Raw genomic sequence first — 18,955 nt, 5'->3', positions numbered from 1 at the left:
TGTCTTCTTGTGCCCTTTCCCACTATAGTTTACCCCGCTGAAATTGCTTCCACCTTGCTTAAGGTTCTTTTAAACTCGTTCTGCGAAACGGACCACATTTGCTTGGTCTCAGTTTTGTCCTAATTATAAACCTAAATGCAGAGTGGTGACATATTCTATTCCCCTTTTAGCCACACGTTTCTATAAATGCTGACAAGCCAGAAGCTATGATAAACAGCTTTCAGCTCTGTAATTCAAATTGCTGCTGTATTTACAGCAAAACTCCAGCAGATGGCAAAATGATCCACCTTATTTTAAAACTGACAGTGGTTTGAGAGGATTCTGAAAACATAAAGGTACCTTTTTCTTTCCCTTCTCTTTCCCAAAACCGACCAAGACAGTATACTAAAAATGAACTTATACTGCTTGTCAGAATTTGCCCAATTAATTGGGAAGAGACTTTTTAACAGCGCCTGTTGCGACAGGGTGAAGTGTAATGATTTTAAACTAAAAGAGGGGAGATTCAGGCTGGATGTGAGGAAGAAACTGTTAACAATGAGAGGAGTAAAAAACTGCCAGAGGTTGCCCACAGAGGTGGTGAATGTGCCATCCCTGCAGACATTCAAGGCCAGGCTGGATGTGGTTCTGGGCAACCTGATCTATTTGAAGATGTCCCTGCTCACTGCTGGGGGTTGGACTAGATGACCTTTCATGGTCCCTTCCAACCCAAACCATGCTACGATTCTATGAACTCACCACTCTATGTTCCCTGGTCCAAGGACATTACATTTGATGGCTGCTGCGCTGCCTCACTGCTACCTTCACAGTTGCTGGGTTTGCTTTGATTTTTCTCCTCAGATGTTTAAAACACACAATGTCCAAACACACTCTAAGTGGATTTCTTCTGTACAAGCACCGCAAGGTACGTGCATCAACAGTCATGCACATTCCAACATTATTTCACAAACAGTTAAAGTAGGTGATCGAGCCTTGTTTTCCCTGCTACCGTCAGGAACGGTTTTATAAGCAGGAGTTTCCATTTGAGGTGCACACACACCTGCACCGTGTGCGCGCTCCCACATGTACCGGTGTAAAGGCCCGTGCCTGCCGCAGCGCTCTGTGGTTCGCACACCTGGTTTCCCCCTCTCACGGCTCTGGAAGCGCGCTCACGCGGGCATGAAACGCCTTTACAAGCCTAACGAGTGACACGGCCCGGAGCACGGCCCAGCCGCTGCCCGCTCGCAAGGGCAGGCCAGCCCGCAGCGTCCACACCGCGAGCTTCCGCGGCCCAGAGGCGCATGCGCGGCAAGAGGCTGACGTCGGGCGTTCGTGTGCTGCCGGTAGACGGAGCGGCGCGGCCTGGCCCCTCAGGGCGGCGATGGCGGCTGCCGGTGGCGGTCCGGGTGCGCCCGTGGAGACGCCCGCCGCCACAGCCACTGCCGCCGCGGTGGAGGCCGGCGCGGTGCTGCAGCGGGAGCCGCTGTACAACTGGCAGGCCACCAAGGGGTCGCTGCGGGAGCGCTTCGCCTTCCTCTTCTCCAACGAGCTGCTCAGCGACGTGCACTTCGTGGTGGGCAAGGGAGGCCCCCGCGGAGGCGGTGCGGGCGCGGGGGCGTCCCCAGGGCCCGGCCAGCAGCGCATCCCCGCTCACCGCTTCGTGCTGGCGGCCGGCAGCGCCGTGTTCGACGCGATGTTTAACGGGGGCATGGCCACCACCTCGGCCGAGATCGAGCTGCCCGATGTCGAGCCCGCCGCCTTCCTGGCGCTCCTCAGGTCAGGCCGCGGCGGTGGGGTGGGGAGGCTCGTGGGCTGGGGGCAGCGCACAGCAGGGGGCGGGTCTCTCCCACCGGTACCGCGGGGCTGTGGCGGGCCTCGCTCGGCCGCTGGCTCATCTCCTCGAGCCGCGGCCTCTCCTGTCCCCGGAGAGCCCTTCCATTCCCCCGGGTCGCCGGTGTGTACCCGCAGAGGAAGGCGCGGGGAACACGCGTAAGCACCTTGCGGGCTGCACGCAAGGTCACACCGCACGGGGGATGCGGTTTGGTTCCTTCTTGCTCCTTCCCCGGCATCCTTTTCTCAAGAGAAGTGCCCTAACTTCAGAGCAGCCGATTGTGCCTTCAGAAGAGTACTTTGGTAGTGATGGGTGACTGGTTTGTGGTTTTGATTCTGGTTTTAATAAGATGATGGGGGTTAGTGGTTCCACCGAGAGCTGCAAATATCTATCTACCGAATAATGGCTAAGAAGGGACAGAGGCTGTTGCACCAACCTTTTTAATTTCATACTTTGAAGCTTTATTCATCTTATTGGCCACTTTTTCAGCTGTGGCAATAAATTGTTGTATCTTTTTACCAGAGTAATACACCCATTGTAATCACACTTCACATACTTTTGGGTGGAGAATGAACATACAGCAGAAGTTAGTAACTGATTTTTACACCCGAACTACCCAAATGAGTGAGACCTGATGTGCACTGATGGCAAAAAGTATGTAAAATGGATTAGTGATTTCTAATTTGGGCAGAATAGGATCTGCTGCTTCTCATGCTCACAAAACCCTTGGGTTTTTCTGTCGTCTCTTTTTACTAGTGCTAAATAAAACTCACAGAAACAATTCTGGTAGTTTCTTTGTGCTGTGGTGTGGTAATATGACAAAGCTGCTTAACCTTAAGATTTTTCAGAAAGAAACTCATATGGTAGGCAACACTTCTATACAAGTTTATAAAGTAGATTTCTGTAACAAACATTTGGGAAACAGTAATATTATTGCCTGGAAATATATATGCAGTCTTGAAGCTTTTTGTAATAGGAAAAGTTCCGAAGTCTTAGCAACTTTCTATTTGTTTTTAACCCTAACAGATAAGAGCAGTGAGAAGAGTCACATAGTCCTTCTAGTAATCATGCACACATGCAACTGATTGGGGTGGGGAAGAATCCACCATGCAGCAGCAATGTCTCTGTTACTGTTAGTAAATGGGCTGTGTTTTGCGGATTCTTAGCAGAGAGGGAGTGGCAAGGTGAAGAGTTTGTGGAGCAGAGTGAGAGATAGTAGGAAGTGTCTTTCAAGCAAAATAGTTTCAAAGGTTAAAAGTAAATGACTGTGCACATCTAATGCGTTTGTCTCTATATATGTGGAAAAAACATTGGACAGTAAAAAGTGAATATAATTTAAAAAGTTTAGATAAAAATATAAACACAGAAACAGGTGAGTTCTAACTAAAGATAAGGGTGGTATTTGAAAACAGTACAAGTGAAGGAAGAGATGTTCTTAAATGCAAACAAAAGGCATCTTGTGTTGGTAGAGCTGATAGTATGCAATGGGCAGGGGACTTATGTAAGTGAACTGATTATATTTGTGTATTGACTAAATATCACCAGACTAATGCACTGTTGATACCTCTCAGGTTTGATGTTGTCTTTGGTATGAAATACATGGCAGCTTTTTAGGACATTCTTCTGCATTTTTGAGCTTATTTTTGAATAAATATATCTTGCAACACCTTGTTAAAAACATATTTAAGGGGAACTTCTTTAACATAGACCAGTACAGAATGTCTTCCTTGCTCATATACGCTGTTTTTAAAGTATACCAATGATAACACAACTATGTTTGGGTTTTTTTTTTCTCCTGATGTTAGTTGGGAGAGGCAAGAATTAACTTTGCACTGTTGGCCTCTTCTATCTGTCATTAGTAGATTGGTCAGATATTGATGATTGCCTTTTATAGGACCTGCCTTAATCTCTGCAAAGACCAGTTCGAGGTCTAGTGGCTAGAAATTAAGTTGGGATCTTTGAATACACATAGCAAATTAATGTCAAGGTAAAGGAAACATTGAAGTAATGCAAAAGCTTTTAGAGGTTATTCACTAGTTATTTAATGTTCCACAGCTTGTTTCCATTTTATTTACTCATGTGGTTTGTTAAGTCCTATATGTGGTTGATGTGTTTCACAAAGATCTACTGACAAATGCTACTTTTAGTAAGAAAGCCAAAAGAAAAAGATTTTTTTGATGAAAGTTTTTTACATTCTCTTAATGTTCATTCAGTCTGTATGTGTCCAGTGAGACAGTGTCATTTCTTTGTCCTATGATGTAAACTTTCATCAGAATTAGTGTTTTGTCACTAGTTTGTAGTGTCAAGAATTACATTTACAGGGAAGAAAACAGTAGTTAGAACAATTTAACATCTGATGGTCACCAAGTCACTGACATGGACAGTGGGATTGAGTGCGCCCTCAGCAAGTTTGCCGATGACACCAAGCTGTGTGGTTCGGTTGATACCCTGGAGGGAAAGAATGCCATCCAGAGGGACCTTGACACGCTTGTGAGGTGGGCTGATGCCAACCTCATGAAGTTTAACCATGCCAAGTGCAAGGTCCTACACCTGGGTCAGAGCAATCCCAGGCACAGCTACAGGTTGGGCAGAGAAGAGATTCAGAGCAGCCCTGCAGAGAAGGACTTGGGGGTGTTGGTTGATGAGAAAATGAACATGGGCCGGCAGTCTGCGCTTGCAGCCCAGAAAGCCAACTGCATCCTGGGCTGCATCAAAAGGAGCGTGACAGCAGGTCAAAGGAGGTGATCCTGCCCTTCTACTCTGCTCTTGTGAGACCTCACTTGGAGTATTGTGTGCAGTTCTGGTGTCCTCAACATAAAAAGGACATGGAACTGTTGGAACAAGTCCAGAGGAGGGCCAGGAGGATGATCAGGGGACTGGAGCACCTCCCGTATGAAGACAGGCTGAGAAAGTTGGGGCTGTTCAGCTTGGAGAAGAGAAGGCTGCGTGGAGACCTCATAGCAGCCTTCCAGTATCTGAAGGGGGCCTATAGGGATGCTGGGGATGGACTCTTCCTTAGAGACTGTAGTGACAGGACAAGGGGTAATGGGTTAAAACTTAAACAGGGGAAGTTTAGATTGGATATAAGAAGGAAATTCTTTCCTGTTAGGGTGGTGAGGCACTGGAATAGGTTGCCCAGGGAGGTTGTGAATGCTCCATCCCTGGCAGTGTTCAAGACCAGGTTGGACGAAGCCTTGGGTAGATGGTTTAGTGTGAGGTGTCCCTGCCCATGGCAGGGGGCTGGAACTGGGTGATCTTAAGGTCCTTTCCAGCCCTAACTGTTCTATGATTCTAGTGTGAGATCTGGGTTTGGGTTTTTTTTCGGCTATATCTGTCAAATTTTTTTTTTCCTGACAGGGAACTCTAAATAAATCTGTGGAGTCAAAATGTTTTGAAAGAATGAACTGAAACTTTAATTGACAGTACCACTGTAATTCCACTAATACATTGTAGGGTTTATTTTTGCCGCTAGAGGAGCTTGGATAGTCATCTTTGTCTGTGGGCTAAAATCCTAAGTGTAAAACCAGGAAGTGGGTAGGGATCCTTTTAAAATTGGCTGGGGAAGGGGCAAGAACTTTCTTAGAAAACAGTTGTCTGAGCTCAAAGGCTTGGAAATGACTGTGGTATATGTTTTAGCTTCTCATCCAGTATTCCTCCTGCCTGAAGAGTTTTCCCACATGAGACGCAGAGGTTTTTTTGGAAGCAGCTGACTACTTCACTATTTTGGCAGATAAGTCTTTAGAAGCTGAAATAATCAGTTACAAAAGTTTGAATTTGCTTCCCAGTTAAGCAGGGTTTTGTTTTGTTTTGGGTTGGTTTTGCTATTTTTTTTTTTTTTTTTTTTACCCAGAAAATTAAAGCTGTCTCCATTGGATTCTGCTTTAGGGTTTTGTTTTGTTGGTTTTAATAAGATTTAACTTTTTATTTCATTCACAAATTGCAGGAATTTAACTTGTCCTTTGATCATGGTATAAAGGAAAGTGGCAACATGGCATGGGTTTAGCAGTCCATCTTCCAAATATCTTTGCAGAAGCCTTTGGCATGCAGCAAATAAAGGGGTAATCATGACTAACTGGAAAGATTCCTGTGTGCTTTTTTAATGGTGAAAATATTTCAGCTGTTGGAAGGATGCTAAGACTAGGGGAGCAGGAAGTGCTAACCTGAGAGGAAAGTGGCATAGTGTATGAGAGGCTTATGTAAAGTGAATGATTTAGTGGTCACTAAAAGTGTTCTTCCACTCTGCACATACACACACACACACACACCATCCTCGGTGACAATAAAATTAGTTAATATATAAAGAGCAAGTTGTTTCTGTAAGCCTCTCCAAGTGGAGGAGAAGAAGGAGGAAGGCAAGCAGGAAGGATACATGATCCTGAGCCCTACTGAGTTAAGTGGAGGAGGAACAGTGGTATAAACATAAAGGTGTGCCAGTTCAGACCTGCCACAAATGGGAGAGGTAATGCAAAGACAGACATGAGCAGAGGGATTTTCAGGGAGAAGACACACCTAAAGTTGGTGTTTTATGAGTAGATGGGTGCATCATGATCATCCATTTGTTTACTTAAGGGAGATGTATTATACAACATCCTAGAGCAAAGGACTTTATTACCATTTCTCATAGTTTCTACAGCTACCTTTTAACTTTGCAAATTCACACTTAGTTTTTGCAGAAGACTGCTATTTGGCTTTGAAAATCCTGGGAAAGTATTGGCATTGTCAAAAACTTGAAATACTAAACACAGGAAACTGACAATGTGACTTTCGTAATGAATTTGGATGCTTCTTGTCATAAGCTTTCTCAGTTTCAAAGTATGTAACTATATTGCATGTTCTGTAACTACAAGTTGTTACACCCTGTGGTGATCAATGTCTAGAAACAGGTTATGAGATCAAAAGTGTCCAGTAACTCCATGGAACACACCACCCCATCCTGTCCTGAGTGAATACCATACCAGATGGAGGCCAAAGTCATAGACCAAATGAGCTCAGTGGACATTTTGTGCATTTGTCTACATGTTACAGACCTTCTATGGGGAAAGGGGTAGTTAATGAAGATGTGTGGTGACAATGTGGAACCTGAACATGACGTAAATGGTATGCAATAAGGGATGGGTTTGGCTGGGATAGAGTTGAATTATTCACAGGAGCTAGCATGGAGCAATGTTTTGGTATTTGTGCTGAAAGAGTATTGATAACACACTGATGTTTTATTTACTGCTTGAAATGCTGTGCAAATCTTAGTTGTCAGAACTTTATTCACTTAAGTCCTGTTAGTTTGTCATTGACACACTTTCAGTTGAGGAGTGTCTCCTAATGTATATTTAGCCATATAGAAGGGAAGGGGTTGGAGCACAGAGCACAGTGTGTCCTTTTTCTGTTTGGTTGTGGTTTTTTTGTTGTTTTGGTGGGGTTTTTTTGGGTTGTTTTTTTTTGGGTTAGGTAAAGCTTATAATGTAGTTTGTGTGGTAATGCTGTTTTTTTTACAGCCTGTTAATATTCAAGTCTTGCATGATTTGGACTCCACGCTCCTATAAAGTCAAACAAGAAAGGTTAGGGCATTTTAGGTAGATTTTTTTTTTTTTTTAAATCTTAAAACCAAAATCTAAATGCATTATTCTAGTGCTTTAATGAACAACTTGTCCATTTGTTATACAAAACTGTACCTATGAGATCTTAGTTTCTTAAAAGTAAATTTGTCAGTGACTGTGGCTGTCCAGTCAGCCCATCGTTTTCATCACAGATAATAGTTTATAGCTTTCATAAATCAGTTCTAAATGAGCTGTATGAAACTTCTACTAAAAAAAAACCCAAAAGTTAGCATTTAATGAAACTCATTCTTTCTAAAAGCTGTTTGATGTAAATCCCGTTTCAAAAATTAATCTAGAGCATCATCCGCATTTCCTAAGTGATGTGAAAGCTGCCTGTTTGAATAGATTGGAGTATTGTAATGGTAAATATGTACCTCTTGGGAAGTGGCACAAATTTAATGTTGCACACCATGTTTAGTTGGGTGTCAGCAATTATGTAAGAAATGCAAACAATGAAAAATGTTAGTTGAAACTTGAATTCTGTGTTACTGTTACTTAGATCTTCCCCTGTTGCAAATAAGCTTGAGTCCATTACTTTGTCAGTTTTCTCCTGTTAAATACAAACTGCTTATTGTTACATTTTAAAGCCCTTCTAAACATGCTTGCCATTCATTTGTTTCCAGGAGGCTCTGAACAAAAAATATTAAGAAAGGAAAGGTTTGGCCTTCCTTGAGGAGTTTCTGCATTTGCTGATGTGCTCTGCTTTGTTATGCTCAACCAATGAGACAAATGGATTTTTGTAAATCACAAGCTCTTCTTGATTATTATCTGAAAAACTGATTAAATATTGCTAAGATTATCTTCCATGTTACCTGTAAGAGAAAATATTTTTAAAAAGGTCATCTTTTCCATGATGAAGCTTAAAACAAAACTGATTTTTTTCTGGTCTCAAATAACAACTTCTCAGGAAACAGGATTTTTTTCTCTGGTTTTTGTGGGAGCTCTTATCTTTTGGTTCACATCTTAACTCTAAAATCTCAACCAGTCATCTAGCCTCAAGTAGTGGAGACAGCTTTGCTGTGTGCTTTACTGTGGTAGGAACAGAAGAGTCAAGGTCATCTGCTTGATGACTCCCTTTCCTCTCCTCTGAACACTACAGAGTGGTAACTTTGACGTATTATCACAGTCTAAGTCCTTGACACTATTCTCCTCGTGGGGAAGCTAGTGTGCACTATCAGTAAATTAAGTTCGGTGATATAGCCTCATAGGCTTATGTATTGATGTTTAGCAATACAGCTCTTGCTAGTGAATCAAAAGAGAATGCATTTGTGTGTTAAGTAATTCTGCAGCTCAGCTGTTGTTTACGGTTGGTAGCTATGTATAACTAGTACAGCCAGATCAGTCTTGGGGAGTAATACATATTTAAAACAAATGTATGCCATTAGGTTAACGTAATACACTTTCTTAAACCCTCTAATTTGCTTATCAATTTGTTAAAATGCTCCATGGTCAACTGTTGCATATGCATAGTGCAAATCTTTGACCTGTTTTCTAAATGCAGAGAGACTTGTGTTGTGCCTGACCTTGCCCTTCTCAAGATAGGTGTTTATGGTCTGTATTTTTGTATTGATTTCCAGGTTTCTTTATTCAGATGAAGTTCAAATTGGTCCAGAAACAGTCATGACTACTTTATACACTGCTAAAAAGTATGCAGTCCCAGCCCTGGAAGCACATTGTGTGGATTTTCTAACGAAGCACCTCCGAGCAGATAATGCCTTTATGCTGCTTACTCAAGTAGGTAAATCTAAGCTTAATTTTTGGTTTACTAGGAAGGAAATTACTAAATATTCTTTCAGAGTAGGTTTGCTACCATATAGCCTAATTTATGTATAAAAATTTCTAGTTGATCTGTTAGCATTTTTACAGACTCAGCTTCTTATAAATGTGGAATAAAGGCTTTTCTTTTATTTATTTTTCTTATGCAATGGACTGAGACATTTCAGATAGAGACAGTTTATTTTACAGGGTATTTGCATTAATTTCTCAATTGTTTTACGTGAAGACTGTGCTTTAGTTCTCTATAGTGGATTTGAGGAGTACTTTTTTTAGTTATACTGCTAAAACTATAAACATAAGCACAAAGAAAAACTTGCATTCAGTGTATTCTCCTTAATTATGTACTTCTTTGAGAATTTAAGTGCTTTTTAAGTTATAAACACAAAGACAAATTAACCTGTTTTAATTTAGAACTGTACTAGAGTAAAAATACTTGCTTTTTAAAAATAGTAGTGTGTCAGCTTTATGCTTAAAATATGTTTCTTTACCTTTAGGCTCGTTTGTTTGATGAACCTCAGCTTGCTAGTCTTTGCCTTGACACAATAGACAAAAGTACTATGGATGCAATAAGTGCAGAAGGCTTTACTGATATTGATATAGGTAAGTTACTTTGTGTGCCCTAAGCATTAGACTTCCGAAGGGAATTGTAGGGTGTAAGAAGACTTCATCACAGTAACCTGGGATAATTTGCCTCTCCCATCTGAGTATGTAGAGTTCTAAGCACATTTTATCTCCTTGTCATGGAGGTAAATGCTTCCCCATGCTTCCCCCCTAATCTTGACTCACCTTTGCACCAATGTGATGGCCAGCTGCAGATCTCAGAATTCAAACAGCAGCACCTTCATTGCATCAGTGAGTTTGCTGATGAGCAAAACAGGACACTGTGCATGTATGGTATGTTAATCAGTGCAGGTTTTATTATCCACCCCTGCAGTTCTTTTCTTTGGCTTTCACTCCTAAGCAGGGTTCCAGTGAGTTGGGTTCCTATTTGGTTAGTGCTGGTGCCACAGGGCGCCCACCATGGTAATGCTATGCTTTTGTTAAAGCCAAAGCTTTCACTTGCCAGGTGTTGTGCCTTGTCCCTGAGGGATCCACACCTGCTTTTTGTGTGTAACAGGAATTGTACTGTCCTGTTGCCATATGGTACCCCTCTGTTCAGAGTTGCACAGATCAGGTACAATTTGTGAAATCTCTGTTTAAATAAATAAATAAATAAAATCAAAATTGACGATTTCTATTTCGTCCTTTATGAAAAGCTAGCAGTTGTACATTTGCTTACTGAACTTCCTTGATGCTGTATATGTCTTAAGATTTTAATCCCAATTTGGCTAGATTGTGTGGAAAAACTCAGCTGGAGGAAGGTATTGCCAGCTGCTTAAAGAAGTTCTAAAGTCATTGTTAACTCCTGTTCAGTGTGATTTGTACCCAGACTGAGCGTTCATCTCTGCTCTTGCTATAAATCCCAATCTATTGTGACTTTCCAGTATATTTTCTATGACTGCAAACATACCTTGCTTAAATTCAGTGCATTTAAAAATTTGCAAAGAAGATGGGAGAGTCAGAATCTGAAAACATTTTTTTTCAGGCTTGTGTTCTATGAGGATTACTGCACACCTCTACCAATACATACCTGTACTGCATAACAGTACCAATATACTGTTATTCATAAAATAACAGTACAAGTAAGAAATACAGGAAGACCTGCTCTGTTTTTTTGAGAGTACCTTGCCTCACATCCTGTATTCCACCTTCAAGCTTTGTGGATGGCAAACACATCAATGTTTAAAATCACTTTCATGTATCTTTAAACTGGTTTTGTGTGCACTGCTGATGCTTGTGTCTATAGCTGATCCAGACTGGCAGCTGGCTACTCAGATGATAATGTGACAGTGTCATCATGAATAACTTGGTTTTTTAGTAGTGTGCATTCACCGCTTGGTCATTTCCAGTTCTGATCTTGCCCTAGCCATGGAAATTCTACAGGATATTGAATGTCACTGCATAGATTATATATGGTCACACATTTCAGGATTAAGAAGAAAGTTCATGTGCTGTCTTCATAGCCAGAAGTTTAGTTCGTATTAGGATTTTTTTCATTTGGAGTCTGTAGACCATTGGGAGATTTCTTTATACATAAGATGTTTTGTGTTTGATATCTTTCTATGAATGTTAGTGTTTACTTAACATTTTAAGCTTACTTAATGTGTAGTACTGTTACTGGTTTGGATGAGAACTTACCTGGATCTGTTAACCTTTTTTATTTTAGACACACTGTGTGCAGTTCTAGAAAGAGATACCCTTAGTATTCGAGAAAGTAGACTTTTTGGAGCTGTTGTTCGCTGGGCAGAAGCAGAATGTCAAAGGCAGCAACTGCCTGTGACATTTGGAAACAAACAGAAAGTCCTCGGAAGGGCTCTTTCCTTAATCCGTTTTCCATTAATGACTATTGAAGAGTTTGCAGCAGGTGAGTTTTGGGGTTCTTTGTCTTACTGGCTTACTGTTAGATCGTATCTCTGCACAGCTCATCTGTGAGTGTTTAGATGCTTAACACTCTATTGTTATCAGTGTCGTACTAGTAGAAGTTGTGATGCACAAATGAAAGCAAAACACTCTTCAGAATATGCTCTGGCTGTTGGAAAATATTGTCATCTTCAGTTTGCCAATATGTGTGGTTTAAATACAACAGTTGGAGTAATTCTTCAAAGCATCTTAGAAATCTTTTCTTTTCACAGGCCCTGCTCAGTCTGGAATCTTGTCAGATCGGGAAGTAGTAAATCTCTTTCTGCATTTTACTGTCAATCCTAAACCTAAAGTAGATTATATTGACCGACCAAGATGTTGCCTTAGAGGAAAAGAATGCAGCATTAACAGGTTCCAGCAAGTGGAGAGTCGCTGGGGCTACAGTGGAACAAGTGATCGGATTAGGTATGGCGTTTGAAACTATTTGAAGGAGAGACAGAGAAGTGTGGGAAGAAAGGGAACAAGTTGCTTAACTCTGACTTTCTGGTGTAAGGCACCGTAACAAACATGCTGGTTATGCTTGGGAGCATTTGGGTTTTTTTTTGTTTTTTTTTTTGTTTTGTTTTGTTTTTTTACTTTTTTAAAAATAACTCGGGCTGTTGCACACATAAAATATAAAGTATCAAAGAACAGATTTCAGGAGGGTTGGGTACATTCTACAGTGTTTGGGTATTAACTGCATATTCCTTTTTAAAATACTAAGTCTTTGATCTGGTTTTATTTTGGAGATACTAAAAAGAATCTCATTCTTTTTTGTTTATTAATATTGAATATCTTGGGGAATTAGCAAAGCTTAAACCTATAAAGCTGATACCTTACAAAGCATTTTCTTACTGTTGAAATATAAATAGAAGGTGTTATTGGGGGGGAAGGGAAGTAATTTTCAGTTTACTTCCCTAGTCTTTAGTGGGAGGCTTTTTCGTATTTGTCTGGGAATAAGGTAACACACCCACCACAGGTGTTTAAATCCCTTTCTTGGCTTGTGTCTTACTAGGTTCACAGTTAATAGAAGAATTTCCATAGTGGGATTTGGATTATATGGATCTATTCATGGACCCACAGACTATCAAGTTAATATACAGGTACAGTATTTTCTGTTTAAGTAAGCTTATGTAGAAACTACACTTGTAGTACTGGCAAAAGTTTTAGTATGTATTTTGGTAGGAGCAATAAATAAGCTAGGAATCTAACCTGTGTTTTGTCCCCAGCAGTGGTCATAAGAGGATGACTAGGGAAAAGTAAGAACAACATGAAAATCTTTCTCCCTTCCTGCTGTGTTCTCCTGTCCTTCAATCATTTTTAGTATAGGTGTTTCCAGAGACTGATTTTGGTTTCTCCGTTTAGTAGTTCCTGGTGAATCTTCTTCAGGATACTTGTCTGGTCTAACCTTGAATTTGTGTAAGCTTTCTGCAGAAGAATTTTATAGCTTTGTAATCTGTTCAGTTGTGCACAAAGTCTGCTCTTTAGTAAAGTTTCTAGTAATTTGGGAAGGAGATCTTGGATTTGTCATCAGCAGCTCTCTGTAATAGGGGACACAACATAGTGACTGCTAAAAAAGACCATTATGTCATCAGGAAGATAGTAAAAACAAGATAAAAGGTGACATTGTATTGCTGTATGAAAGCCAGGTATGCCCACATCTTGAGTATTGTGTGCCATTCCCAATCTCACACAGTAGAATTAGAAGGTAGAGAAAAAGGGTAATTAAAATGATTAAGGGGCTAGAGCTGCTGCTTTATGAAGGAAGACCAAAAAGGCTAGGACTCTTAAGTTTGTAGGGTAGGTGTGAGCAATGCTTCTGAAAGTATGAGAGCAATGGATAAAATAAACGCAGAACTGTTTGTTATTCACCAAACCCTGGAATATTAGAACTTGGAGACTCTTACTGATACTAGAAGATCAAACCAGGTAAGAGTATCTGCAGTATGCAGATACTGAATGTACTGCTAGAAGACACAGACACCTGTTTTGAATTTGGTGGTATTTGAACATGTTCGTTCGTCAATAGCAGATGCATTAGAAGATTCCAGAAGGAACAGAAGGGGGATGTGCACTGTAGAACACCTAGTAGAACAGTTGCAGATGTGCTGGGGGAACAGACTGCAGAGCCCAGACTTGTGTGCTAACCCAGAGCAACATCTCTTGCCACTGTCAGAGCATATTGGACCATTTGTCTGATCCAACTGGGTATTAATTACGTTCTTAGCTCATCTGGTACATGTACTGGGGCTTAGAGGCTTGTCTAAGCCCCAGTACAGAAAGCTTTTGGGGAAGGCTGACATCTATTCACTACTGATTCAAGTTTTAGGGGGAAGTTTGCATGTTACTGTTATCATAACTTCTGTAAGGTTGCTTTCTGTTTGAGATTTGCTGAAAACATTGTCCCAGCATGGCAATTCTTCTGGTTTCTTCTGCTGGTAAATTATGTACTTGTATTACTGTTCTCTAGGCTTCCATGTTGAAGACCTTATCCTGCTGCCACTCATTTTATATCTTCATGCATGTTTATACCTTCATGCGTATTTATAGGCACCCATGTAGGATGCTTAGCTACTGCTTTGTTGAAAGAATGATTTAGCATGAGTTTTGATGCTTTTAGATAGCTGCTCCTAAGCCTTCTTTTAGCCTGCTTAATTGTACTTTTTTATATTTTAATCTGTCAGTTTGGCCCTTTATATTCTAATCTGGATATGACTTCATATTTCCATAGGATGCCCTTTTTTGTTTGTTTATTTCCAGTAATAGCCTTTTGCTCATCAGCCATGCCAGCTTTTTTCCCCTTTTCTCAGGCCTTTCCTAATAGGCGATATCTGCCAATACTGTACTTGGGCATGGGATGTCCTTCAGCAGTCTGCATGCTTCTTATAAGGATTTCATTTTCTTAATTGCTCCTTCTTTTGAACAAGCTTCTTCATTTTTTCTCTTTTTGCAATGTATCATAGCTGTGGTGCGTTTGCTTTTGTTCACATGGTAGTGTTGACTCTAAGTATATTACACACACTGTTACATAGTGTTCCTGTTATGAAATTTTGAATCTGATCTTGCTCATCAGTCAGTACCAAATCAAGGGTTGCCTTTCTTCCTACTGAGCAATTGGTTATCAAGCTCATGAAATGTCCAGTGATAGCATCTAAAAATGTCATCCCTGCTTCATGTCCTGATATGACACTTGCCTGGTCTGAGCGGGTAATGGAAGATACACTAAAATTGTACATCCTGCTCTTGTAGCCTGATTGATCTCTCTCAGCATGTTGTGGTCAGGATTGTCTTCTATTAATATTGACCCAGCACTGTATTTTTTTTCAAGTATGGAATTTCAGTCCATTTGAATTCTCTTTCTTATTGAGATGAGTTTTTATTTGATTCTAAGCTTTCTAACAGCGTATTAGTGTTCTGTGACTGCCACAGTTACCCTATGTTCTGTGTATTTTGTAGCCTGGTACTGTCACTTCACATGGATTTATTAGGTATGTGGGAAATGTTGTGAAAGAATCTGTGACTTCATTTAGGGGCAGAAATTCCATTGTTCCTATCTTGTTTCAGAGACTTCTCGTGTGTGCTGGAACTGCTGTTTTAGTTCATTTCTGGGCATCTTATTAAAATGACAGTTTACTTAGTCTTCTGTTTTCTAGTTGATGATTACTATTCTCTGACCATCCTATACTTAAGGATAGGAATTTTGTGTCTGTCTCTAAATAAAAAAATGTTGTGCCTTTCTTCTTAAGATGTTCCAAACAGAATGTATCTGGAATGTGGTTTTGAAGGAATTTGTTAGCTTTTCACATTCCTCAGTTTAAAAGCTAACTTGGAAATTCCGTGATTTAAAAGTAGCATCAGTTTCGTTTTCTCAAACTATACATTTATGTAAATGCATAGCATAGTGCACTAGATAGGATCTTTAGAATAAACCAGTTGGTACTGAGGGCCTAGCAGACATATTATACGTATTTGGAGATTTTTGCTTTGCATTAACTTGTTTGATCCTCTCGGCTAAATTCCCGTTAGCAGAGAGATAGTTTGGCGTGCTTCTTCAGCATGTTTGCTGGATGCATTTCATCTGAAAATAATTGAGTTCTTGCAAGGCAAACTAAAACATACTAAGTGGGAATTATCAAGAGGTTCACTTGAAAGAGATGCTCCTGAGCCTAATTGAAAGGCTAGTGTACATTTACAGTTCAGATGAAGGCCATCCAGCTTATACAGGTTCTCTTTATTCTGAAAGTATCCTCAATTCCTGATGAATCTGAAACTTTCCTGTCACAGTTTTTTCAGATAGGTATTTAAGTCCTGGGTCTACCTTTCATCTTGGACCTGCATCAGTACTAGCAGAGCTTGAGAGAATTAAACACATAGTACTTGTCTTAAAATAGTGATAACATATATTGCAAATACATCTTCTATGTGACAGGGGCTTAGGCCTTCAGCATGATAAATATTAACATTTCTGTTGGTTGTGCCTGGGGGAAGAATTAGAGCACATTTTGCCTAGATGAATTTTGCTTCATCTCATTTGTGCAATATTTAAATTATGGCAATTTAATAATAAATATTAAAACTTGTTAGTGCAGTAATCATGAGAAGTGTCCATGTTACTCTAAAGATCTAATATCCAACTTCTGCAAGAGATTGTTCAGCAACATGGATCAGGATTGCTACCAGAAGAAGTGAGTTATCTGCTTGTACTGCATCTTAGCTAGTGATTCCTATTTGCCACTTAAAATGGAATATGTAATCTGAGTGTAATTTTTAAACTGAGTCTAGAACATAAATTGCATAAAATATAGCAGCACAAGTTCCTGTTTTCTTTTAAGATCATGTCATTAACTGTTTATCTGTAAAAACTTGTTTTCTAAATTAGCCACAGCCCCTGTATGTGCTTCCCTCATGTGGGCTGTGTAGGTGTACCAAGATCAGCAGATCTAAGTACAGGAGTATATGTAGTATATGAAGGTCAAAAGCTGAATGTGTAAGAGCTATTCTTCATCTCCCAGGCAAAGATTATAACCTGGTTGGAGCAGTGTTGAATCTAGCCCACAGGTTGAACAGCCTGTGTGGAACCCGCAGGCCATAGTTCAGCACTGCTGGGTCAACCCTAGTGGTGTCAGGACATTACACCTACTTTCCAGTCTTGAGATAGCATTATCCTTGCAATTAAACTGGGTGGAGTAGGCAAGTATTTGCTTGTAATCTTCTAATATGAATACAATAAGAATCTTTCTCAAGCTTATAAACCTAAAAATGCTATTTTCTTGGTTTTGTACAGATAATTGATTATGAGAAGAATCAGACGCTAGGACAGAACGACACCGGATTTAGTTGTGATGGAACAGCCAGTACGTTCAGAGTTATGTTCAAAGAACCTATAGAGATTTTGCCAACAGTTTGCTACACAGCTTGTGCAACGTTGAAAGTAAGAATGTCTAACAGTACAGAAGAAAAACGTTACTTTGGTGCAACAGTTGTTCTTTTCTGGCTCTTCTGATGGGAAAGTGACTTCTAGATCTTTGATTTATTTTTAGTGCTAAAGAAAGATATAGTTAAACTCCACAGTAACTTGTAAGACTGCTGTCGCTTTTCTGTGCCACAGAACAGAATGTGCCTTCCCACTTTCTGGCTGATGTAAGTTAGAATGAGTCCTAATGGGAGTCAGTGGTTCTGTGTGGGCAAAAGCGCTATCTAGAATGTGTAATCTGGTAGCTCTCTGTGAAAAAATAAGTTTTAATTTCTTTTATTGATCATATTCTAACCAGTATAGCTACAGAAAACTAAAAGGTTTGGGTTTTTTTAATTGCCATTTTTGTCACTTTTTATATACTAGCGCTTCAGTATAGGAAAGAATAATTTGTTCTAGAAAAGTATCCCTTTAATGTTATGGATAAATCTATTTATTCAGTGTTTTCTCAAAAGTCTTTTAATACTCTTTTAAATATAATTCCCCATATGGGAATCAAAATTTATTTATTACTAGTTGGATAAAATCAAGTGGTTTAAGTCTACTGTCAGAGAATTTTTTTGTTATTTAGACATAGTGTACTCACTTGTGTTATCTGTGATTTTGTATGTGACTTATATGATGTGGGTACAGACATTTTTACTGTTAAAATATCCTAACTCAGTAGTGTTTGAACTTCAATGTTTTATGGGTCTTGCTGCCTGCTTCCATTCGGTTGCTGATCTCTTCTGATGTTTTTCAGGGTCCCGATTCCCACTATGGAACAAAAGGCTTGAAGAAAGTGATCCATGAATCTCCTACTGCTAGTAAAACCTGCTTTGTCTTTTATAGTTCACCGGGTAACAACAATGGTACATCAATAGAAGATGGACAGATACCAGAAATAATATTTTATACATAACTTCACATGCTCATCTCAAATGTGTTAGTGTATTAGTGGACTTCAGCTCACTGTTGGCAGCAGTTAAAAAATTATGCTGAATTACATGAATGTGAGAACAAAACTTGTTTGAGAGGTACCAGAAAAGCTGATCTGTCTGCATAATTATTGGCAGAATGTAATTTAGCTTTTCCTCTTGACAAAACAGCAAGTGGAATAAGTACTCTGCATATTGTTTTAAATAGTACTTTGTGATTAATTTCTTTGTATTTCCATCCCTGTAGTAAAATGTAGTAAAATTCTTTTTTTCTTGGGATTTTTTTTGTTTTTTTTTTATTATTTTTTAAACTGGAAAATCCTTACTCATGATGAACTCCTTGTGTATGTTATCCCCAACCTGTCCTAAAATGACAGTAAAGCTGCTACTGTAGTCCCAGCTTATACTTCTTCACAGTATGACCTCAGAATGACTGTATGGACGTGAATTGCTACTATTTGTTTTGGGGGTTTTTTGTGTGTTTGGTTTTTTTTTGTTCTTTTGGGGTGGGTTGTTTGGGGTTGTTTTGTTTTTTTTTTAATTAATTTTTTGTTGTTGATTTTTTTTTTTTTGTTGGGTTTGTTTTTTGGGGTTTGGTGTTTTGTTGGTCTTTTTTTTTGGAAGTGCATCAGCAAGGCTGATTTTGTTGTTTTGGACGAGCCATCGAGAACTAATGGACTCAGCATACCTCCAGCTGCACTGAAGAAATCCCAAGTCAAATTCGGCAACAACCAAGTCGTTCCAGAATCTCTCTTAATTCAGAAGGGCTGTTTTGGAACACAGAGCTGGTTATGGAAATAGCCATTGTATATACATATGTGCCTACCGGAAAATGTATAGTGTGAAAATGAGAAAACAAGACTTTTGCTGATGATATTTTATCACTGGGCAT

At 39.8% G+C, this 18,955-nt stretch overlaps 1 protein-coding gene across 1 annotated transcript; it reads left to right on the top strand.

The window, feature by feature from the left end:
• The first annotated feature begins 1,307 nt into the window (after positions 1–1,307).
• BTBD1 (BTB domain containing 1) lies at positions 1,308–18,261 on the top strand. Its single transcript, XM_062629656.1, has 8 exons — positions 1,308–1,752; positions 8,976–9,132; positions 9,669–9,774; positions 11,441–11,638; positions 11,907–12,099; positions 12,689–12,776; positions 16,958–17,104; positions 17,889–18,261. The coding sequence occupies exons 1-8, from the start codon at positions 1,358–1,360 to the stop codon at positions 18,045–18,047; spliced, it is 1,443 nt and encodes a 480-aa protein (XP_062485640.1). The 5' UTR covers positions 1,308–1,357; the 3' UTR covers positions 18,048–18,261.
• Positions 18,262–18,955: the final 694 nt, after the last annotated feature.

Source organism: Pezoporus occidentalis, unplaced genomic scaffold (genome assembly GCF_034315485.1).
Source record: "Pezoporus occidentalis ecotype Australia unplaced genomic scaffold, CSIRO_AGI_Poc_V1 ctg11, whole genome shotgun sequence".
Classification (NCBI taxonomy): domain Eukaryota; kingdom Metazoa; phylum Chordata; class Aves; order Psittaciformes; family Psittacidae; genus Pezoporus; species Pezoporus occidentalis.
This window is presented reverse-complemented; position numbering and strand designations above follow the sequence as displayed.

Bases quoted from the DNA above. Each gene is read 5' to 3' on its own strand.
- BTBD1 (XM_062629656.1), top strand. From the start codon at position 1,358: ATGGCGGCTGCCGGTGGCGGTCCGGGTGCGCCCGTGGAGACGCCCGCC. The intron at 12,100-12,688 runs GTATGGCGTTTG...GTGTCTTACTAG, and splicing joins GGAACAAGTGATCGGATTAG to GTTCACAGTTAATAGAAGAA. The intron at 17,105-17,888 runs GTAAGAATGTCT...GATGTTTTTCAG, and splicing joins CAGCTTGTGCAACGTTGAAA to GGTCCCGATTCCCACTATGG.